Genomic DNA, 25,918 nt, shown 5'->3' with positions numbered 1-25,918 from the left:
CACGTCAACAGAATTAAAAAAAAAAACTTTGATGATACGCAAACCAATGACAATACATTGATAATATTTCTCAAGTCTACTGCATGTTATTAGAAGGTGTATTGGCGTTTGTCTACTGTTTGTTTCATGATCTGTTGTCAAAGTGCTTTGTGTTGGAGACACCTCTACACCCCAGGCGACATTCTGATTGCTATGCGTATCATGGGGAGGAAGTCATAGCTAAAGGGACATAATAATACAACAATGGTGGGTAGTTTTGTAGAAGAAAAACGTAATGCAATGAATCCAAGTAATTAATTAAATCCAAGTACATGTTTTACCCCTGTATAAGTAAAATATTAATGAATAATAATCAATATACTGTAGTTTTTGGTTTAGATTCCTCATAAGTCAAAAACACTGTTCAAATTGTTACTTGTCTAACAATAGTATAGTAGTTTTCTCTATGTATTGAAATCGTAATTATTCATCCCAATCTATTCAAATAAATAGTAGAAAAAGTTTTGAACTTTGAGCACTTCTTGGTAATAAGTTAAATTTTATTTAACTGTTATTCGGTGTGGTTCTAAATCTCCTTGAATTTATTTCCAATAAACATTTAAGTGAATTACTTTTATGTAATAACTTTATTGCAGGTGTGTATGAATTATGTTTGAAATTAAAAATCACATGGATTTCAGACTACTTTCCACGAAGGTACTTGGCTTTTCCAACAAAGAAATTCCTTACACGTTTAACGTTTAGCTTCCTCCACCAAGTTTTTTAAAAGCACAAATAAAAATACTAATAGGAAATAAATATTTACCAATCAATTCTAAAACTGCTTAACTCATTATTGCTCTGTTGAAATTAAAGTTTTGAAACAATTATTAAATCCACGACTATGTCACGAATTAATTGTATTTGACAAGTTGTGTTGTGTATAAACATTACCTTTGTTTCACTGTCAAAGGATTTGAGAGTTGTCAATAGCAATTAAACATCACCAACGTCTGATCAAGTTCGTATTTGTTCCTTTCAGATCATATTGAAAGTTTGAGTAAGAAAGGAAACATACAAAGAGATTTAAACATGTTATGTAAAGTAAGACGTATGACTGAACTAGTTACTTCAACACTCCACACAATTGTCTTAATAGATATCATAGATTAAAGTACTCTTTGTTTATTTAACATTCTTAACATAAAGGAAAATTTTAAGGTTTTTACCACACGGTTTAGGTAAATGGTGTTTTTGATTTGTTTACTGTTACTGATGTTGTTTACTGTACTGAAATAAAAGGTTTGGATTTCATTCACTCCAGGTTTGAGGATACAAATTATTTAAATCTGATATGGATTAATCGATACGGGGGTTAAAAATGAGGAAACACCTAAGCAGTTACTTCCTCTTTTCCAAACACATCTAGTACACCAAGTTGTACCCTCCTTTAGAATGAAAATATTTGAAAATAAAAAATATATTTATCGATAGGAAATTGGTAGTAGCCAGTTAAATATTTGTTTTCCAATTTTAAGGACCTATCCTTAAATCGTAATACCTAAGGAGCCCCTGCACCTGGGGGTAGTAATTTCCTAGTGACTCCTCGTTCCTAGTTATAATCACCCCTGATAGAGGTCAGGTTGGTTAAATAGATTACCACCCCAATCACCTCAAACTCCTTACCCCCCCCCCCACTCTTTCTACGAAAACCCTAAAACTATTTTTAATACTCATCGAAATCTTGTAGGTATTTAATGTAAGATTATTATCGATGGTTGTAAAACTGAATTCTTTGATTTGTATGACTTATTTTCGCTTGTCATTTTGGGGTGTTGAATAGCTTCCCCATCTCAACGATTGATTATTATTGAAATAGCATTTTCTTTGAGAAATTTATTGTATACTGTAGATAAAGAAATCTTTTTTTGATAAATTGAAGGAATGATTTACATTATGACATTTTAAAATTGCCAAAAACTCTTTTATTTTGTATTCCTCGTTACAGAAACAAACCTAATCAGGCATTGATGATCATTTTATTTATATTACGTGTGGATATAATTTACTTTATAAATAAACCTAATTTTATAAAATTTCAAAAAAGCAATTGAGGTTTGATTTTTAAGTAAGGCGTGCAACATATGGGATATTCCATAAAGAATATATTTATAATCTGGACCAGTAAACTCTTTTACACAGTCAGATGATGTATCATATTTTTACGTAAGTTCCTAGTCTCAAAACTCTTGGTAGCTTTTAGACCAAGATTGTAGAACAAATCGCTAGACAAAGAAGTACGATAGTTAGTTGGAGAACAGTCTATTAAACAATGGGAAATGATTGTTAAACCACAAAATGGTATGTCAAACATTTACCCAAAACTTTAGGAGCATTACAAATTAATTTAAAATTTTTAAAACATCCACCTTTTGTGACGGATTTGTGTTTTCTTTTTCATTCCACTGGTAATCTAAATACTGTAGTTTACCACTTACCATCTCGAGTTTGTTTACTATCTAGTAGTGAACAGTAAAGTGTAAATGTAAGTATTGAATTTTGTATGTCTTTTTTACTAGCGTTCCTTTCTTTGGTGTCAACATCAAAGGTCCGTCTTTTAGATAAATATCAAAAGACGTTCTTGAGTCTTTTTGAACGAAAACCCCTCCATTGAGTCAATCTTTGCTATATGAAAAACTCTACAATTTTATGCATCTTAATCAGTATAAACACAAGATAATTTTCTCAAGATATGTAAATTTGTCAATATGAAATTTTCTAATAATTTTCCTAATACGATGTTTTGCCTTATTACACCAAGCACACGTTGTCCTTTAGGCGACCAAGAACTTCACTAAGTTCGCAAACTTGCAGCTTGTAAAGCGGCTTAATGTTTTACACGAACTAGATAAGTTCTAGAATTAAAAGTTTAATCAAATTAATTCTGAAAACCTAAACAAACAAGCCTACATGTCCCAGATACGAATTTGTGAGAAGTCTATACAAAAATGAAAAACTAATTTATGAATTTACAAAACAACAGAATTATTTTAAACAAGAATCATTGGAAGCATTTTAAAAACTATTCGTTTGTCATGAAGTCTAAAACTACCATACTGGAAGGTGACCAATGTAATTCAATTAAACAAAAGTTAATTAAAGTGACCTAATTGTGAAAAACGTTATAAGTGTGCGTGAAAAGACATATGTCATATGCAGGTACGTGTAGGGATGAAACTCTACGTGTTTTATTATAACTTATTCACATCTACAATATTGTATTATTAGAATAAATGAACGTGATTCTGCATATAAAGTGTGTGTATCCGGTTATCAATCAAATGAATCAATGGAAATTGGTGTATGACATAGGTCAATGAAATTAATCAATAAATTCAATAAAGTTTAATTTTTCAACAAATAAATTGCTGCATTATTTTTACAACGTATTGAAAACGTTTGGACTCAATGATCAAAATGTTAATAAATTATGATATTTTAATTGTTAAATAATGCAATACCAGAGTTTTGTAGAGGTCATATAGTAGTTGAAAACTCGACCAAAACATGTAATGTATAGAATTCTCTATGTTTACCCCACACTGCAAATAAAACATGTGATTGGAATTTCTTTAATTTGTTTGGATTTTTGTTTATAATTTCTTATTTCGTCACCAACATGGCAACCCGTAAGGCCCGTGTTAATTTGTTTATTTAAATTAATTTTTTGTGTTTATTTTTGAGCCTTTTTTAATTTATAAAGGGATTCTGCACATCTATAAGAAAATATCTTTCTAACAGTTTACGTAAGTTTTCCCAACCATTCACAGGAGCTAAGAAAAAAGTTTAAAGAAACATGGTTGCCTATTGATATAGGATAACTTAAGGGTAGCATATTTTAATCAATAATTACAAGACTAACAATGAACACGTCGATATCACTAGAATAAACTAAATTAACGTATTTGTCTGTTGATTTATACATTTTTTTCTTGTAATAATGTGTTACTTATTTTATCGTATCCAACAAAATATAAAAGACACTTCTGCTCGCAAGCAAAACTTTGAACCTAATAAGAAAGACAAGTGAGAATAAGATCAATAAGAGTGTTTAGGAAAACTTTCAACAATATGTCAATATATGAAATAAAGTTTTCCTCCAAGTTTATATTAAATAAACTATATGCAATGAAAGAAAACTCTTAGACTAGAGCATTGCTATTCGGTTTAATCATTTTTAGGCTTGCATTGTTAAGTCTCGCTGCAAGTAACAAAACTCAAATACACAAATACTAGTTACTCTATATAGAGTATGGGAGAATTGCAGTCTTCGAACAGTTAAGTTGCTCCATGTTTAATATTGCTAATATCTAACTTGTATTATAAAGGAGCATCCAACGAAACATTTCTTACAAAAAAATTCAAATTTCAGTGTATTAGAAATTTTCATAACAAATCCCTTTTAGAAAGTTTCAATTATAGGCTATCAACAAAGACATTGGAAGTATATTTAACTTTATAACGCAAACGTCACCTCAAAGTAAGGTTATTTCTCGGTCTATGAACAGTTTCGACCAAATCCCGCTCACTAATCAATCTTCGCGTATGATTTCCTGCTCAATCGACTGCGCTGATCGATCCTTTTGTGCCATTTTAATGTCGTGTCCTGGATAAAATATGGCGGTTTTATGTTACTTGTTCTTACAGGGTGGCTGTGTAACACTTTTTTGTATATTTTGCTAATCTTACAGAGTGCTATGCTGTGTAAGACATTTTTGTATATTTTGCTAATCTTACAGAATGCTATGCTGTGTAAGACTTTTTTGCATACTTTGCTAATCTTACAGGGTGGCTAGGCTGTGTAAGACTTTGTTGTATAGTTTGCTAATCTTACAGGGTGACTAGGCTGTGTAAGACTTTGTTGTATAGTTTGCTAATCTTACAGGGTGGCTAGGCTGTGTAAGACTTTTTTGTATATTTTGCTAATCTTACAGAATGCTATGCTGTGTAAGACTTTGTTGCATAGTTTGCTAATCTTACAGGGTGGCTAGGCTGTGTAAGACTTTGTTGTATAGTTTGCTAATCTTACAGGGTGGCTAGGCTGTGTAAGACTTCGTTGTATTGCTTGCTAATCTTACAGGGTGGTTAGGCTGTGTAAGACTTTGTTGTATGGTTTGCTAATCTTACAGGGTGGCTAGGCTGTGTAAGACTTTGTTGTATGGTTTGCTAATCTTACAGGGTGGCTAGGCTGTGTAAGACTTTGTTGTATGGTTTGCTAATCTTACAGGGTGGCTAGGCTGTGTAAGACTTTGTTGTATTGCTTGCTAATCTTACAGGGTGGTTAGGCTGTGTAAGACTTCGTTGTATTGCTTGCTAATCTTACAGGGTGGTTAGGCTGTGTAAGACTTTGTTGTATGGTTTGCTAATCTTACAGGGTGGCTAGGCTGTGTAAGACTTTGTTGTATGGTTTGCTAATCTTACAGGGTGGCTAGGCTGTGTAAGACTTTGTTGTATTGCTTGCTAATCTTACAGGGTGGTTAGGCTGTGTAAGACTTTGTTGTATTGCTTGCTAATCTTACAGGGTGGTTAGGCTGTGTAAGACTTCGTTGTATTGCTTGCTAATCTTACAGGGTGGTTAGGCTGTGTAAGACTTTGTTGTATGGTTTGCTAATCTTACAGGGTGGCTAGGCTGTGTAAGACTTTGTTGTATGGTTTGCTAATCTTACAGGGTGGCTAGGCTGTGTAAGACTTTGTTGTATTGCTTGCTAATCTTACAGGGTGGTTAGGCTGTGTAAGACTTTGTTGTATGGTTTGCTAATCTTACAGGGTGGCTAGGCTGTGTAAGACTTTGTTGTATGGTTTGCTAATCTTACAGGGTGGCTAGGCTGTGTAAGACTTTGTTGAATAGTTTGCTAATCTTACAGGGTGGCTAGGCTGTGTAAGACTTTGTTGTATGGTTTGCTAATCTTACAGGGTGGCTAGGCTGTGTAAGACTTTGTTGAATAGTTTGCTAATCTTACAGAGTGGCTAGGCTGTGTAAGACTTTGTTGTATAGTTTGCTAATCTTACAGGGTGGCTAGGCTGTGTAAGACTTTGTTGTATAGTTTGCTAATCTTACAGGGTGGCTAGGCTGTGTAAGACTTTGTTGTATAGTTTGCTAATCTTACAGGGTGGCTAGGCTGTGTAAGACTTTGTTGTATAGTTTGCTAATCTTACAGGATGCTATGCTGTGTAAGACTTTGTTGTATAGTTTGCTAATCTTACAGGGTGGCTAGGCTGTGTAAGACTTTTTTGTATATTTTGCTAATGTTGGCAAGAAACAATCCTTGTATGATATAAACTGTCTCCCTACTAACTGAAATTTTTTTTAAATAATTAATTTACACATGGTTTAAAATTAGGGGTTGAAAAATACAAGAATTTATAATGTTGACCATGAAGAATATTATAGATTAAACCATATATAATTGTAAAAGCTAAGTTAAATACATTTACCATCATAGGATTTAAAAAACCTTAACATGTTTATGCATTTTATTTTGTTGTTAAAATGTCATATTGGGTTGATGAATGGTGTGAGGCGCATTCCGATGTTTTCGACAATAAACAAACACACATGAACATAAAACATTGAATAACAAACGAAAAACATGAAATCTGAAACAAGCCTATACGAAATTATCACTGTGTTCCGGTCGGGAACATAAAATATCAAACAAAATAGAGTATAACAATTTTAAACTCACATGCGTGTATTTTGTATGATAGTAGATACGTAATATGCCAACTTAGTTGTTTGTTGTATGTTGCTAGTTGTTCATTTATTTAATACCACAGATTAGAGACTGTGACCTATTATAGGACTAAATTACAATATTTAAAGACGAAATTTGGAATTAGTTTTAAATTGGGGTTTGAAATTGTGTGTGATAAATTTTTAAATAATCGTGAAAATGCTTTAACATATGAACAATTTTGGCCGAAATCTATAAACGAAAGTTTTAGTTGCATTACTAAAAATCATTTTTTCTCTCAATAAATAGAACTGATTATAACTTGTGACCAAAGATCAATAATAAATAGACAATTGTTCAATAAATATATTTTCGAAAAAACATAGATATAAAAAAAACCTTTATTTGCAGTGTTTAGCATACAATGAACTAAGGTAAAACAACTTAAAAAGGGAGATAATAACAGATGACAGTTTTACTCTACTTGTTTTGAGCAACCCAGTGTTTCCGTCTTTATTTTGGGAATTTACAAAGGTTGACAAAGCACTGAATTTTCACCAAGCTTTATTTGTGTACAAACTTTGTGATTATCTTATCACAAACCCTTGTGATTTAGACCTCATTGGCTTTATGTCACATGGGAGTTAAAACACATGTCTTTGTTCAAAAGTCGTGATAATAAGGAACAATTCGCTATAATTTCATGTTTTGTATTATCTAAGACGTAAATGAGATTTAAAATTAAAGGCATATTTTGAAATATGTTTATTGTAACATTCACAAAATAAGTCTCACAAATTTTTTAAATTTAAATTTTTTCGCGTTTTACATAAATTATTATGAAGATTGATTCCCCAGTACACAATTTCATACAATTATCACACATTTATATAAGCATACATTCAGTTATGAACACTTGGACGGGTTTGCCAACACAAATACTGAGCACCCTACACTCTCACAATGATCATTCAACAATACTAGGTCGAACCTGGCAATGGCAGTTGAATAAAACCGACACCTCCACAAATCATCGAAATATTTCACCATTTGTGACGTAAAAATTGGGTCCACTTCAGTTCATGTAACATTAATTAACAAAAGAACTTTAACTGATTAAAGTTGATTATTCTCGTAAGCTAAATTGTTTTTCTAAGTTTGAACAATGTTTAGCCAATGATTATTTAACGAGGTTTATATAAGTAATTAAATCGTATAAGCCTATTATAGTTGTATAATTGGTTGTAGTTGGACACAAACCATTAACTTTTACTTTAGAAAATTGACCAAATACCACTTCAGATTTGATATTAAACGAACGTGTGTATTATACTTTTAATAAAAGCTTTCAACAGTGACCCATCCATATTCCAAGTATTCAATAACATTTAATAAAAAATAATATGCAATCAACTCTATTGAACCTTTTGGTTCGAAGTATTTTGTTTCAAATATTTTGTCAAGAGGGTACTATACTTATTAGTTGGTTTAAACTATGGATTATTTGTAAATATCAGTTACTATAGACTTATTTACTTTAGTCTAATTTTTCATTAATACTCAATTCATCTAGATATTCTAGCAGATTTTAGCTTTCATTTATCTTTCACAATAATGCTTCCCACATGTTTAAAGTCCCATTTTCTTGTTAAATTCAATAAAAATATTACCTATTAAATTTTGAACAATTCACACAAGCTATTCGGAGGAAAAATCCTCCAATTTGTCAACATTTAAACCAACTAATCAGATGTGCTTGCAGTATGTTAACAAGTTCGTTCGCTTCAGAGACGAAGTTATGATGATCAAATCGTTGATCTGTCAGTTGTAAACAGCTGTTGGTTGATATTTATGCTATCATTAAAGAGTCAAAGCCCTCCTCCGTGGACACTATTTCATTTGCATACAAAATCATCCGTTTTGATCTACTAAACGTTACATACCAATCCCCTTTCGAAAAAATCTACCTTTTCCAAAATAGTGTCAAGATTTATGTTAAATTACTATATTACTATATTGTTCAAACGGTTTGTTCAATACTATAGCGAAAGTCACTTTGGATTGAATTCCCAAACGTATCAAAAATTTAGAATACAAGGTAAAACTGAACTGGTATTAATATCTGTTAGCATGTACCCGCTAAAAAAACTTAGGTTTTCAAATATTCTTAGAAAACATTAAAAATGTATTGGATGATGTTCTTAAATGTAAGCTATTCCTACTGTAGTCTAAAACAGCTATCTATGGGCTTTCACAGCAGTTAAAAAGTACATTAGTTACAAAAGTAAATTTGGTAGCCTATAGTTTATAGCATATAGCATTGTAATGAAACTCCAAAAACTAAGACAGATAAGCTATTCCCGCCGAAATGTATCCACAACAATACATCAATGTTCAGGTTGTTGTGTTAACCTAGAGCCCCCACGGTTATCGCTACTTAACATTCTAAAATGTTTAGGTATTCCTATCTATTTCGCTTCAAAATCGAACTCTGTTGGACATGTTCTAAATCAAATAAACGTTTAGTAATAATCTTAGGTGTCATATGTCTAGATAAACACTGTAATACGAAGTTGAACGGTTCAATCCTAAGAAACACCTAAAGCTTTTTGATGGTTTGAAAATGATCAGCTGGCCTTGATTATTGTGGTCTGCATTGTTTAGGAAACAGCTGATCTTAGACGGTAACAAAGCTACACAAGGAATCTCATCTTATTCTATCCTTATCACTCACATTTTAGTTACATTTGATACTTCATTGTAACATGTCTAATTACGTCCACATCTCAAGGCAACAAGGTAATGGTAACATGTTCTTTTTACTGGAAAACTTATTTCGTTATTGGAGACACCCCCCCCCCTAAAAGAAACCTCCAGTCAAATCCATACATTGATATTTCTACTAATTAAGTAAAATACTTATCAATCCAGACACCTAACTTTGAAAACGTTTTTTTTATTTTTCGAATATGATTTGGGAATCTATGTTTTATAAAACTTTGTTTATGAAATGATTTAATTGCAACAAAACAAGATATTTCTGATATTGCTTTCCGACACTTGTTGTAGAGTATTGTTTAAAACAATCAACGGATATTATATTGACAGCTTCTGGTATGATTTGTTTCAATATTTTTGAATCACACCCATGGGATGTGTGAAATTTTATTTTATATGACAACATATGAAGAATATTTTTAGTATTTCTCTTTGTAAATGTTTACTACATAAACAGTAATGGTGCATGTTTGTCATGTTGGATTTATTTCCATTTTTATGTACGTTCATCGGGTTTTTACAGGGTATCCCGTAACAATTCAGCCGAACTCTGGAAAACAGTTTTATGAATTAGAGTAAAATGAAAATTAAGAATAATTTTTTTTCAAAAAAGGAGTTGTTACAAGATATTTTTGTTTTTAGTATTTTATTAAATATCGCTTAAATTATTAAGGACTAGCTGTACCCACGGGCTTTGCCCCGTTTAACTTCGTAATTTTCAAGATGAGCTCGTTCGCATGGCTCAATCACGTCCTGGTTGAAGTTCGTTCGCTACGCTCACTCACCTTTAGGTTGGAGCTCGTTCGCTGCGCTCACTTGCCTTCAGATTAGCTCGTTCGCTACGCTAACTCGCCTCCAGGTTGAAATTTTCGTTCGCCACGCTCACTCACCTTTTAGTTGCAAATTAGCTGTTGTCATAAATAAAAAAAAATAAAAGTGCTGCACCCTGTTGGTAATCCTTGTAACTTTAATGCTATTGAACATCATAGAACAGAACCAACTTGTTTCATTGAAACAGCTGTTAAGATTCATTAATTCCTTTTAAATATCAAAAAACATAAGGTTAACATGGGAAACTCCAGAGCCACTGGGGCGGAGCCCGAGAGTCCGATCAGAATAAAAACAACTTAGTTTTCCTATTTAATGCCTAAAGAATCAATGTGCTAAATTTCAGACTCCTAGGTAAATGGGAAGTGGAAGAATTAGTGATGACTGAGTGAGTGAGTGAGTGACTGAGTGTGTCAGTGAGGGCTTTGCCTTTTATAAGTATAGATATCCTTATACAATTTAGTATACAATATAAATTGGCAATAAACGGTTGGCGAAAACAATTATTTTTTCAAAATGTTGGCTATTTTTTTTTTAAATTTAAATTTGAAAAACATGGATTATTTTATTTAAAAACATCCAGACAAATTGTGTTTATACATAAAAACTGTCCATCAAATAGTAAAATGTTCAAAATTATTGAATAAGAAATTCTACTCTCAAGGAAGGCACATAATTTTTGTATGTCTTATAGATAGATTCCAATAGCTTTCGGTGCCCTTCGTCCAACTGTACTTAGAATTATTGAGTAGCCAAACCCAATTAATTGTCCTAATTAAACCCAATTATTGGTGATATTTAATTCTGTATAACTACTTGATCAAAATGACCAATAATAAAAGTATTCAAATTTAAACTAAAACAATAATTCATTGGGGATTTCAGTTCATAATGCTTGATTTAGCTTTTATCAATACTTAGTGAAGACAACCATTTACTATAGACATTTTTCATTAGAAGATTATGTTAATTTTACACGTAGAAACGAAACTACTCACACTCAAGTTAAAGTATAACAAGGATCGTTTCCTTCCAAACTGCCGCAGTCAAGTTATAAACTGCTGTCGTAAGTGACGTTATTTTACTTGTCAAATGGACCAATCTACAATATATTGGTTACTGAAACTGAAGTATACTTCCCATCAATATGGACCAGTTGCTGGGTTTTTACAGAAGAAAAGCAATGCTTATTGAATTATTCCTATTGAAATTCTATTTTAGATAGGTTGGTAGTTGTTTGGACAGAAATGCTATTTGTTTAAGTAAATGTCGGCGTAAAAAAAAAACTAAAATTACTCATAAGAAGTTCATAAAACCAAGACAAATCTTTGAAATAAATATTTAAATAATGACATAAAATAGAGCAAATATTTCGATACAGAACAGAAGTTTACTTTTCCAATCTAAAAGTTGAAGAAATCGGGTGACCTTTGAAATAAAGCGAAGAGGAAGAGAGTTTCAGATTTCATATCTTTTAAACCCAGTTTCAATTTTCAATCAATCAAAGCCGTGCAAGGTTTGTTCAACGTGGATTTATTTTGACAGTATTAGGAATATTTCATTCATTGATGATTTAAATATTCAATGTTTTAGTTATTAAAATGTTATTTGGTGAATTTCCACTTATGATATTGTGTTTATTATTTTTGTTGTATAGGTGAAAACTGATGGCTGGATGTTTTCTTTTGTTATAGTGACAATTTAAGGGAAATTAAATCCTTTTATCATTTTAACGTACAGTATAAATGACTTCTTTATCAGAATCATACGTGTTATTAAATTACCTCAAAGCACAAAACATACGTCAAATAATACTCGTAATATTATATTTACACTTAAACTGTTAACTCACAAGACAGTAAATACATAGGTATAAGTGGTAAGTGGTGATCGATTTCGATTGGACACTCTTATCATCATCAGACCCTGTAGGCGTATTTTTTGTGCTTTTAATGTATGTAATCACATCAAACATAACCCACACTCTGCTTTAAAAATCGTAATTTTCAGCTGGGCCTACCTAGTGTAGCAAGAAAATTTTCATTTTACTCTACTTCAAACCAAACAGATTCATACATTTCCATTACAGTAATTTGTAATTAAAAGAAATATATCCTCGAGATAAACATACATGGACACATAATATTTTTCACTTTAAATTCTAATATTTGCTGTAACGAGGAACGTAACAGTTTATTTTAATACAACTGTATATTTTCAGTTAGTTAATTTAATATACAATTTTTTGAAATTTTAAAACTAAAATAACATTTCAGCAATTAAAATACCTTCCATGAGAACACCATGTACTGCATTCAGTGTTAATGATTATTTTCTTATATTAAAATTTATTAAACTAAATCAGTATATAAACATTTTTGTTTATCTTTTATTTCCAATGAGAGTGTCTCCCTTGAACCAAAATGAAATGACAAAACACCGTTGTTTCGGATTTAATATTGTTTTATTATTTGACCTGTTTCAAGAATAAATTCATTGGCTAACCATTGCGGTGGCAACTGTGATATTATTTCTGTAGAAATTTAATTTTAATATTTTCATTCTGCGAGAGTCACTTTGGTGCAAACTTTTATTCTGGAAACCTGTTGGCTAGAATATTAAAATAAAAATCTATTATTTCGTATTTATGTTTTATATTTACTAGTTTTGTAATTTATTGTTATTCTCGCACAAGTATGTTCGTATAATTAATTTTTGACGATGATGAGATTATTCGTTCTATAATAATAGGTAATGATTTAGTAATAAAACTATAAATATTATCAACTTCATTTCAAACTCATTTTGAGCTTAACCCCACCTTAAAGCAGGTACACAACGTACATCTTAGCCAGGTTCTTATTTGTTTAATAAAATCACATACAAAATCACACTACACAATTTTAATTCCACCGTTGCTTCCGAAGATTCTATAGCGGGAAATTTTAGCATTGGTGCATCAAAGTATTACATTTCAATGACTATATCTTCCACCCTCAAGGAAAATTCCCTGAAAATACTCAAAAGTCAAGAATGATAAATGTCAGTTTTACAAAGATTTTATGTCCAAGTAAACACGGGGTATCTCAAGTGTAACAATCTCTTCTTATTTCCACATCTTCTTTCATCTTCTGTTCATCACTCAATTTCGCTCATATGTCTGTCCTTATTTCACAAAATGTTTAAGAGCGTTTCCTCAGGGGTGCATCGGTTTTATAACGTTTATTTCCTTATTATTGACGAGTGAAAATTCAAGACATGTCACTGTAAAATTATACTTGGACTTTTAAATTTTATATAGACCATAATGCTAATTTCCACCTAATTCTTACTGTTTTGGTGAAATGGCCTACCTTTTAAAATAAACTAGAGGTCGTCCATTCTAAAACTCGACCAAACATATGCAAATGTACGGACTCTATTTTCACCCCAAGGTGTAAATAAATCATGTGATTTGAATTTCTTACATTGGTTTTGATTTTCTGTTTATATTTCGTTGTTATTTCGTCACCAGCATGGTAACCCATAAAGCCCTTGTTAATTGTTTAAAATTTTTAAATTCATATTTTTTAGCCTTTTTTGATTTGTGAATGGATTCCATACAGCTCAACGAAAATATTTTTCGAAAAGTATGCATAGAATTTCCCTGCGATGCACACTAGCTGAGAATAAATGTTTTAAAGAAACATGCTTGCCTATTAATATTCAGGATAATACTTTGTTGTCCTAGGACGCTAGGCACGAGCCCGGAATTGTTTTTCACATTACAGGTTAGACCTAGGGGTTACGGCATTATCACATGGATAAAATCCATTGGTGATTTGATGGGATTTGAACCCGGGACCTCTGAAACCGAAGGATAATACATTGAGGACACTAAAATTTAAAACGTGTTGAAACTTGGGCTTGACTTATTATTGACGACAAATATATACAGAAACCTGTTAGGCAATATCTAGTATTGAATCTATCACTCACAAATCTGTTTATATCAATCGTTAAAATCCCATAATACATTTACTTTCCATACATAAAGTGTAGGAGGGAATATTCTTATGTGAAACTCCAAGAAACAATTTATAAACATTAATAATACATATTTCTTACATCCTGGGCTCTCACAGTAAGAAGGTTATCACCATATATTTGCGACGATATTACTGCAAGGAAAAGGGGAAAACAGTTTTGACAACTCTATTATGTACGTAAGGAACAACGAAATGTGGAAATTAAAAACTTTCTGGGGACCAACTTTTTATGTATGTTAGTGATTTTTAGTTAAAAATTCATACTAAGTAAAGTACTTTACATACATAACTATTAAAATAATTACTTTAAAATCAATATTAAATTATTCAGTTTATAAAATTTTACTCGTAAATTAAGATATTAAAACAATTGTCACAATATTTATTCTTAAAATATTTACAATTAATTATTTGTACTTGAAGATGGTCAGTGCAGGTACACTGCATTGATACTCAAAAACAAAATTTATATTCTATCGGTATTGGTAACTGATCTAGACCAAATATTTCAATAATTCCAAGTGTTTGAATCTTAAGGGTGTTTTTCACATACTTTACTAATTTATACTGTTTACATTCTTCAGTTAAGCAATTTTTCGTCTACAAATGTTAAGGAATGTAGGGTAAGACAAATCGAAAATAGAAACAGCATTCGACACAAGAGAGACTGAGTATATCCGGTACATAGAACAGCTCTTTAAGAAGATTCCTCTTGGGTACATTGGGGAGAACATCTACAATAACATACCAAGGAAATTAAAGCTGCATATTATGTTTAAACTTTCAAAACCCTTAACAACCCCCAGGAAAATAGTTGTCCTTATTCCCGATCTAAATATATTTATCAATTATGTACGACAAGGAAAAGGATGGGTAATAGATTATAGTAACACAAGGTACATTGTTTGTGTGAATAAACACAGACAAATTGTATTTAATCGATATTCGGTACTTACCGGGTTCCTTGAATTTCCCTCCAAAAGTAGTTGTAATCCATTTTGTCACCTCCCAATTCTCCAATTCCCAGGCGATTACATGATGGATATGGCTGTATTTGGTAACATCATCCTTCTGTGTGTTACCTGTCATAAGAAATATTTACTTTTGAGTAAAGTGAAAATGTATTGATAACAACTTAACAAAGTCTTTAACATCTCTTGAAAAGGTTTTTCATTAGAAAATCATCAAAGGTACAGGAATACTGTAAATGTAATCATTTCCTGTCGTGCCTTTCATTTTAAGTAGCTTACAGTAGGTTTTAATTAAAATACAGGTCAATGAACTTAAAAACCGATACTCTAGCTTAACATTTGCATAATTACTTTGTAATTTTATAGTTAGTTAAAATCATAATTTTTACAGTTTAAACCTCAATTTTTAGTGTAACAATTTTAAATTCATGTGTTGAGTGGTATAAAATTGTGAGTCCTTGTTAAATGTATTACATTAAATTATCCTAGCTTAGTGGATGAAGTTTTACAGATTGTTTTCTGGCCACTTTAGATTTTCAACCTCTTTTTATTTTATAGATAGTTGTTATACTTAAAACTTCAGCACTACTTGCCTTCAAACCACCATGTCACAGTATTACCACTTAGGTGATTGGTATTAGGTTATTGTTGTGTGGTGTTATTTTCCAGGGTTTTTCACGACTATACAGTCCAACTTTATAACCTCTAACCAGCTGTGCCATATATATTGTACTGATGTAAAATTTAATGCAGCAAAGGATACAATTGTTGCCCCATTTTTAAACATACACTTAAATCTTTGAATTTCAAGTAGTGAAATAATCAAATTTCAATGAAGGTGAGAAAAGAATCCATGATAATTGGAAGAATCATTTAAATTTTACATTTTTAAATCCTTGAAATAAAATAATTTCATTTGCTGCTTTGGTGGAATAGTTGAAATACCACAGCTATTGTTGGGTTTTCTGAATACGGGTTGATTAATACAAGCTTGAACCAATACTCAAATGACACCAGCATAACACGTGTTCTTGAATAATATCTCTCAAATGTCAGTTGTGTTGATTTAAAACATTTATTTGTTTATGATTTAAATTGTCTCATCAGAAAAACATTCTTAGTAAAGTTACAAATATATTTTAGGTTAGGGAACAAATTTGTTTTTCAAAGGTATTTTTGTATAGGTATAAGTTTTTATGAATATCTATTCGTTCGTAGTTTCAATACAAAGGTGAACAGATGATCACACTTTATAATCATCATATACATGAATGACGTCACTGTGTTAGATAAGTGATAAACGTATCTGTAAATTTCTTTAACAGATCAGTGAACCCAAAATTTAGCTTAAATACGCAAATAAAACTTTTAATTAATCAAAATGTTTGCTTTTCCAGTACTTTGGTACTAACGCACTAACTGTGTTAATGCTTTGTTCAAACATTGATATTTAAACACATATTTTACTAAGAAAGCGTTAAAAATATAACTTTACAGAATATTTAATTTGTTCATTATATCCTGGGCGTATTATATCAAATGAATTCTTGTGGTTTTAGTCTCCTAAAAAGCATATTTTCTTATTTATTGATAGTTGACTAGATTGAACAGAAGGTGGAATTTTAATCATACACCCTAAACGAGCAGAATTGTTGAATTTTATAAACGTTATTTCAACAATTAAAAGGCAACAAGTTAAAGATTTAATAAAATAAATTGACAGTGAAGGAAGAATAAAAAATTATATAGTATATTTTGTTATATATAAGTGTTTATTGGGGATCAATCGAATTCGGAAGTACATAGGGAATTTATGTAATGAGGGAATAAACAAACTTAGAAGCTCACAAGTTGGCAACACTGGAGATTCCGGTCTAGTGGGCTCCAATCAGGTGTGTAACATCCTTACCCTAGTCACCTTCCTTGATATCAACACATTCTGTGGATATAGAACTGTTATACTTGCTATAACATGCTTAATATAGTGACCTCCCTTGATATCAACACATTCTGTGGATATAGAACTGTTATACTTGCTATAACATGCTTAATCTAGTCACCTTCCTTGATATCAACACATTCTGTGGATATCGAACTGTTATACTTGCTGTAACATGCTTAATCTAGTCACCTTCCTTGATATCAACACATTCTGTGGATATAGAACTGTTATACTTGCTATAACATGCTTAATCTAGTGACCTCCCTTGATATCAACACATTCTGTGGATATCGAACTGTTATACTTGCTATAACATGCTTAATCTAGTCACCTTCCTTGATATCAACACATTCTGTGGATATCGAACTGTTATACTTGCTAAAACATGCTTAATCTAGTGACCTTCCTTGATATCAACACATTCTGTGGATATCGAACTGCTATACTTGCTATAACATGCTTAACCTAGTGCCCTTCCTTGATACCAACACATTCTGTGGATATCGAACTGTTATACTTGCTATAACATGCTTAATCTAGTGACCTACTCACCTTTCTTGATATTAACACATTCTGTGGATATCGAATTGTTATACTTGCTATAACATGCTTAATCTAGCGACCTTCCTTGATATCAACACATTCTGTGGATATCGAACTGTTATACTTGCTATAACATGCTTAATCTAGTGACCTTCCTTGATATCAACACATTCTGTGGATATCGAACTGTTATACTTGCTATAACATGCTTAATCTAGTGACCTCCCTTTATATCAACACATTCTGTTGATATCGAACTGTTATACTTGCTATAACATGCTTAATCTAGTGACCTCCCTTTATATCAACACATTCTGTTGATATCGAACTGTTATACTTGCTATAACATGCTTAATCTAGTGACCTTTCTTGATACCAACACATTCTGTAAATATCGAACTGTTATACTTGCTATAACATGTTTAATCTAGTGACCTTCCTTGATACCAACACATTCTGTGGATATCGAACTGTTATACTTGCTATAACATGCTTAATCTAGTGACCTTCCTTGATATCAACACATTCTGTGGATATCGAACTGTTATACTTGCTATAACATGCTTAATCTAGTGACCTTCCTTGATATCAACACATTCTGTGGATATCGAACTGTTATACTTGCTATAACATGCTTAATCTAGTGACCTTCCTTGATATCAACACATTCTGTGGATATCGAACTGTTATACTTGCTATAACATGCTTAATCTAGTCACCTTCCTTGATATCAACACATTCTGTGGATATCGAACTGTTATACTTGCTATAACATGCTTAATCTAGTCACCTTCCTTGATATCAACCCATTCTGTGGATATCGAACTGTTATACTTGCTAAAACCTGGTTAATATAGTGTCCTTCCTTGATATCAACACATTCTGTGGATATCGAACTGTTATACTTGCTAAAACCTTTGTAATATAGTGACCTCCCTTGATATCAACACATTCTGTGGATATCAAACTGTTATACTTGCTATAACATGCTTAATCTAGTGACCTCCCTTGATATCAACACATTCTGTAAATATCGAACTGTTATACTTGCTAAAACCTAGTTAATTTTAGTGCCCTTCCTCGATATCAACACATTCTGTGGATATCAAATTGTTATACTTGCTATAACATGCTTAATCTAGTGACCTCCCTTGATATCAACACATTCTTTTGATATCGAACTGTTATACTTGCTATAACATGCTTAATCTAGTGACCTCCCTTGATATCAACACATTATGTGGATATCGAACCGTTATACTTGCTATAACATGCTTAATCTAGTGACCTCCCTTGATATCAACACATTCTGTGGATATCGAACTGTTATGCTTGCTATAACATGCTTAATCTAGTGACCTCCCTTGATATCAACACATTCTGTGGATATCAAACTGTTATACTTGCTATAACATGCTTAATCTAGTGACCTCCCTTGATATCAACACATTCTGTGGATATCGAACTGTTATACTTGCTAAAACCTGGTTAATATATTGCCCTTCCTTGATATCAACACATTCTGTGGATATCGAACTGTTATACTTGCTAAAACCTAAATAATATAGTGCCCTTCCTTGATATCAACACATTCTGTGGATATGGAATTGTTATACTTGCTATAACATGCTTAATCTAGCGACCTTCCTTGATATCAACACATTCTGTGGATATCGAACTGTTATACTTGCTATAACATGCTTAATCTAGTGACCTCCCTTGATATCAACACATTCTGTGGATATCGAACTGTTATACTTGCTAAAACCTGGTTAATATAGTGACCTCCCTTGATATCAACACATTCTGTGGATATCGAAATGTTATACTTGCTATAACATGCTTAATCTAGTGACCTCCCTTGATATCAACACATTCTGTGGATATCGAACTGTTATACTTGCTATAACATGCTTAATCTAGTGACCTCCCTTGATATCAACACATTCTGTGGATATCGAACTGTTATACTTGCTAAAACCTGGTTAATATAGTGACCTCCCTTGATATCAACACATTCTGTGGATATCGAAATGTTATACTTGCTATAACATGTTTAATCTAGTGACCTCCCTTGATATCAACACATTCTGTGGATATCGAACTGTTATACTTGCTAAAACCTGGTTAATATAGTGCCCTTCCTTGATATCAACACATTCTGTGGATATCGAATTGTTATACTTGCTATAACATGCTTAACCTAGTGACCTTTTCTGATATCAACATATTCTGTGGATATCGAACTGCTATACTTGCTAAAACATGCTTAATCTAGTGTTCTTCCTTAATACCAACACATGCTGTGGATATCGAATTGTTATACTTGCTAAAATATGCTTAATCTAGTGACCTTCCTTGATATCCACACATCCTGTGGATATTGAACTGTTACACTTCCTATAACATGCACCGGTTGGATCCTGCAAAGAGTCAGTAGTTTTTTGATGGTTCGAAACTGGGCCCAGCTATACCGACTAATTTTACCATTATTTTAGGATAGGTTTGACCATTTGTGCTGTATTTTTTAGTTGTAATACTCTGGATAAGAAAAGTTTATACATAGAGCGATTTATTTTTACATACATATTTGGAAGTTTTCTTAAATAAAAAGTAAATATTAGACATAAGCACACTCTACATATTTAGCATAAACATTGATTTTAACTGTTTTCAGACGATTCATAATACAATTTATAAGAGTGTATAAATTATTATTAAATATTGTAGAACCGCTTCAAAATTAGTATTTAATTTATATTGTTGTATTTTTCTATCATAGTTTATGTATAAAACTGATTAAATAGTAGTACTATCCATATAAAACCATGTACTCAGCAAGTGTCTTTTTGAAGACGCATTTCCAACTTCAGGTGTCAAAGTCGACAGCTTTGACTAAGTTAATTAAGAGCAAACAAATGTTGCCTCCTTAAACATCTGAACACCTGTTAGTTACTGATACTTAATTTTGTTAATTAACTTCCTAATTTCTTTTATTATTGTTCATTTATAATTTTTATTTTTGAAAACTAAATATTTCAACGCAATTAACATTTTTAAAGTTTTGTTTAGATAACTGTTTAAATCTATATTTTCTTAAATCAATATAACGTCAAACTGTTGTAGACAGCAAAATGTATAGATAACTCATTGTCAAATGACATGTAACTATAGAGTCCCTTTTTTATTACAAAATACAGGCATTAAATTAAATTGCATCCCTGCAGGTATTAAAAATATTTTTTTTTAGGGAATTTAGCTCAAACCCTCTTAAAAGGCTCTTCTAAAAGCTAGTTTGAAGCCTCGGTTATATTGTTTGCATGTCGGATGGAACATGCCTCGATTCTCGTTTTGGAGGGAATGGTCTGACACTTTTCCCGCCAAAAGAATCCCAAGTGAGAGCAGCTGTGACGTATCTTAGACACTTGCCTCGACAACTTGTACCCACGATGGGTCCAGATTGAATTTTGGGTTTATAAAAAACGTTTTACTCGAGTGATTGAAAGACAGCACTTTGATTTTTTGACAAAACTTACAGAAGACACTCATTAGAAATGTATTAGAGAGAAGTATTTCTATTCTATCAGAATATTTGTTTTCCTACAGTTACCTAACAATGTACATGTTCTCTCACTGATTTGAGAAAGCAAAGTGGCCAATTCGCTCATCAGTGAGACAATGTTAACATTGTCTCACTCTAATTACTTTGTCTCACTCCAGATTTGCAACGAGAAGGCACGAAATTGTGAGCGCGTAACATGCAGGCAACGTCGTATGCGCGCGAAATACGTTGGCAGCACTGGCTGTAAATCAGCTGGTCAGCTGTTGTACTGTTGTATTTGTCACTTCACATTAAATGTTATATTAAAAGTTCACTTCTGTGTAAAAATAGGTTATGTTCCTTCACCAATTTATTTGTTTTATGGTAACTGTAGGAAAAGTATAAGTTTTAATGTGCAACTCGAGTTCAAAGTACAATTGCCTCACTCGAGAAACCATTCCTCACTCGCCTACGGCTCGTGAGTAAGGATTTCTCTCGAGTGAGTCGATTGCTCACTTTTCTCACTAGTTGCACAAATAACTATAACCTTAAAAAAAACAATTGTTGAAATGCAACTATATTCGTCCGGTAGCGAAACAATAGTCACGAATCTTTCTTTTTATAACGGTAATATAAGCAAACACCTTACATAGCATAGACGATTTTTTTTGTTCATATTGAGTACATTCCCATTTTCGAATAAAAACAACCATATGAAATGAAATGAAATGAAATGAAAAACGTTTATAAAGTTGTACATAGAAATATGTACTTTTTGGTACTCAGTTTGGCATTAAGTAAATATAAAACATCATGTCAATGTTACAGTACTCAAGCGCAACCAGTCAAAATACATTTACATTTCATATTCATGAAGAGCATTTGTTTTGTAGGTTCCAATGTTAAGGATTTGTGCCATTAAAGTTCATGGCTAATTCAAATTTAAGGAAATCTATTAGAGACATAACAAATTTCCACAGTAAAATATGTCGCTTGTTTAATTCCTAGTGAAACTATTTCAGGACATAGATCCCATTTGTAATTGGCCTTTCTATCCAAAAGCAGATCAGGGAATCAGACACAAAAATAAACCTATATTGTATCCTCGATGCATTATAGGTACTCTTCACTGTCACAAAATAAACCGTTAAAACTATATGAAGGTTAACGCATTTTACCTAAAAGTACACTACCTGTAAACTTTACCAAGTTCAGCAAAGCCTGTATAGTGTCTACGGGTATTGTGATTAAAACCCAAGGGCTTTGTGACGCTTAAAGCCATTGTTGCAAAGTCAGGGAAATCCACCTAAGCTTTAGACTTCGGCGTGTGTGGTTAATAAGGGTAATTAAGAAGTTATAAGGTTTAAGGAGCCAAAAACTCACAAAACGTAAAGTTTGGGAAAGATGAAAATCATTGGGAGATTTATGAAGTACTAAAAATAACAATAATGTAAACATTGCGTATGCTTATGGGTTGACAATCTTTATATATCCATAGACAAAAATAATTAAATATAGACCATCACACATGCTGTGATTAGCATAGGTTCTGGCGTCCACCACCGGGAGCACGTGTAGTTGCGTAGCGCGTACGCCGTGACCACACGGCGCTCCCAGTGGTGGACGCCAGAGCCTATGCTAATCGTAGCACGGCTGACGGTTTATTATTAATTCCTTTAGTCTATGATATATCAGAAGGAAATTTGAATACTCGTATAAGTTATGTCCATTTTAAGTTAAGTTCTTAATTATGTTTGTTGTTCTTATCATTTAACCCATTTTGTCCCAATTTTAACAGAATCTATTAGTAGACTCTAAAAATTTTAATTCCCCTGGTATTTTAAGAAAAGTGTAAAATAAAAGTTGTAATAAAATCTACTTTAAAATAGGACAAAATTTCGACACTATCGTACTCCAACTTTACCAACATAAAATACTTTTCAGACATCAAAGTAAGACTGGAATTTTACTTGCACTATTCGAAGTCTTTGCCAAACTGTGTTTTATATTCTTAATTATTATTATTCTTAAATTGATTTATGTGTTGGTCGTAGAGGCTTAAATTACATACTAAGTTCCAGTACCTAACCCCCATTGAAGACCGTGTAGACGTGTATTTAAATTTAAAAATATAATTTTGATACGCGTTTGCTGATATCGATTCAATACCCTCCCCCTCTTCTCAATTTTTAATAATAGATTATACAGTTAGTGCTTTAATATCCTTTACTCTTATATGAGCAATGTTTGCTTGTATGTATGTTTTTATGTGCAGTATGTATGTTTGTACAAAAATCTTGAAAACTGCTTCGACGATTTCCTTCAAATGCTGTAAATAATTTATATCTGGTCTAAAAACTTGTTTAGTGCAGATAAAACTGCTAACAAAAATCTAATTACGTAAAAAAACATTTAAGTCCAAATTTTGTATTGTTGGCCTTATGGGTTGCCAAGTAACCAGGTTGAACAAAATAACAAGGAAAAAGTAAACTTCAGACTTGCAACATGTGTTTATAATCAGCCATTCACAGTATACTATCAAATTACAAAATACAGAACAAAGTGGAAAAAACATCATTTGTTATTATTGAGCAAAGATTACACTAAAGATTATAGGGGTACAATGGAAATAATCTATACCTATATCTATATCTAGGTATTTAGGTATTTAAGAATAACACAAAAGTACACAGAATATTTTACAAAACAATTGCTTTACAATAAAAAGTTTACAAAAGTTGACAGTGAAGTTGTTTGAATTAGTAAAATAACTGGAGATCAAAATAAATGCCAACCAACAAAACTACTTATATGCAACAGTTTAACGTTTTTAATAGTCAAAGGTCATACAACTGTCATCAGCTGATCCATTAAGGTTATAAAATACATATTATGGGAGTCTTTTTGGCATATTATTAAAATAAGCTATTTTTGATGAAACTAAGACAACTTTAACTTTAGAGTAGAACTTCATAAAAAATAACGACATTTTGTTCAAAAATACACATGCTAAAGTGGAAGGAAAACACACAAATATTTCGCTGTAACGTAAGTCAAAGCTTGAAACACAAAAATGTTCAATTGCTTATTTGTTGGCCATGAGATGTGCCATGGCCTCACATGAAACAGCCCGTATAGTTTAGATGTCTTTGAGTTAGCAGCGCCTCTGGCGGTGGCCAGCTCAACTAATCTGTCAAAGCTATTACAAGACCATCATACAATCAAACATTGATGGCCTTTGGTAACGCTTCATGAGATCAAATGTCGAATGGTTTTGATATTTGGTCCTTTCAGGACCACTAGACTTTGCTATAGCCATAATTCTGAATAAACCGTATTGTTCAAGTGCATAGTAACTTTATCTAAAAAGATTTCTTGGATGATATAATTGATATCTATTTATTTTGCACGCTTATGTTAGTTGTTTTGTAAGATTTCTAAAAGTCCAGTAGGGTCTGCTCTTTTAAATAGGTTATTTTTACAAACAATTAGTTTCGTACACTAAAAGTCATATTCGTGTTTATGATGTTTCGATCTTCATTATAAATAGACATAAAATATAAGGTATTTGAAATCTAACTCTAAACAACATGGAATTTACCTAAATTCTTCACAAATGGTTTTTGGAATAAAAAAGGAATTGTAAAATGATACTGATAGGTTTTATAAAACTTAAAAATATTAAAAAATATATCTCTAACCACAATGAATATATTATTTTTTATGATTCACCTGTTATTTAAAATTTATTAGGATTGATTTTAAAATCACTCTATGAACGATTCTATTGGTTTCAGGTCTGATAATTTAGTTACAAATATTCTTTTTTACTATGTAAATAAATATTTTTATAGATTTACTTAATTTCATGTTGATTTAAAATATAAAATAACGATTATCTTAGGATTAATAAACTGTCCACACAAAGAAAAATAATTGGTAAGTGTATAATTGTTGTAAATTACTACGAGTTCATACCTTTTCTTAAATAACGAGTTTTGAAAGAAACTAGAGAAAAATTTAAATCATTAACCTAGGAAAAAACTAGAATACCAATTGTGTAATAGAAATTAACAAACCAACTTATAATGACAACCAAAAAAAGGGACAATCGACAGCAGTTTTTATTTCCACTAAATCTAAGCTCGACCACCTTTATGGCAGGTCTCATGGAAGAACACAAATTATAATCAGGTACATACCTGGTAAAACATAATGGCTGATTGAAAAAATATAAGAATGTAAACATTGTTTTCAAATGTCACGCTAAGTCTTAAAAAACTATCATTGGTAAATATACTTAAAATACCATTATTACTATCCTTACCACAAACTAAACGTAAGATCACAGACAAAATAATTAAATTTATTTCTTAATTATTTATTTCTTGTGTATAGTAAATATTTTTAATTTTATTTTGTAATTTTTAACCTTTTGCACAGCCAGTATATTGAACTTTAAAATGAGGAGCCGTGTGCATTTTCTCGTCAGACTAGACTTGTTTATGAGGTGGTCGAATCCTCTTTTATGTCTTTATTTTACACCTTCCTATACCAACCTACCGGAAGCTATC

At 31.7% G+C, this 25,918-nt stretch overlaps 2 protein-coding genes across 2 annotated transcripts in view; one reads left to right on the top strand and one right to left on the bottom strand.

Annotated features, from left to right (window-relative positions):
- LOC128992525 (rab GTPase-activating protein 1-like) overlaps positions 1–15,359 on the bottom strand; it is an 81,550-nt gene extending 66,191 nt beyond the window's left edge. Inside the window, exon 1 of the mRNA XM_054416145.1 lies at positions 15,304–15,359. Coding sequence (XP_054272120.1) covers positions 15,304–15,344 — 41 coding nt within the window. The 5' untranslated portion in view covers positions 15,345–15,359. The remainder of the gene's footprint in view (positions 1–15,303) is intronic.
- Positions 1–25,918, top strand: part of LOC128992528 (uncharacterized) — a 154,895-nt gene that overhangs the window by 105,237 nt on the left and 23,740 nt on the right. The gene's annotated exons all lie outside the window — the stretch shown is intronic.

Source organism: Macrosteles quadrilineatus, unplaced genomic scaffold, assembly GCF_028750875.1.
Source record: "Macrosteles quadrilineatus isolate MER2022 unplaced genomic scaffold, UCM_ALF_1.0 Scaffold_4__1_contigs__length_99947679, whole genome shotgun sequence".
Taxonomy (NCBI): Eukaryota; Metazoa; Arthropoda; class Insecta; order Hemiptera; family Cicadellidae; genus Macrosteles; species Macrosteles quadrilineatus.
Note: the sequence above shows the minus strand (reverse complement) of the source record. Positions and strands in the feature narration are given on the sequence as shown.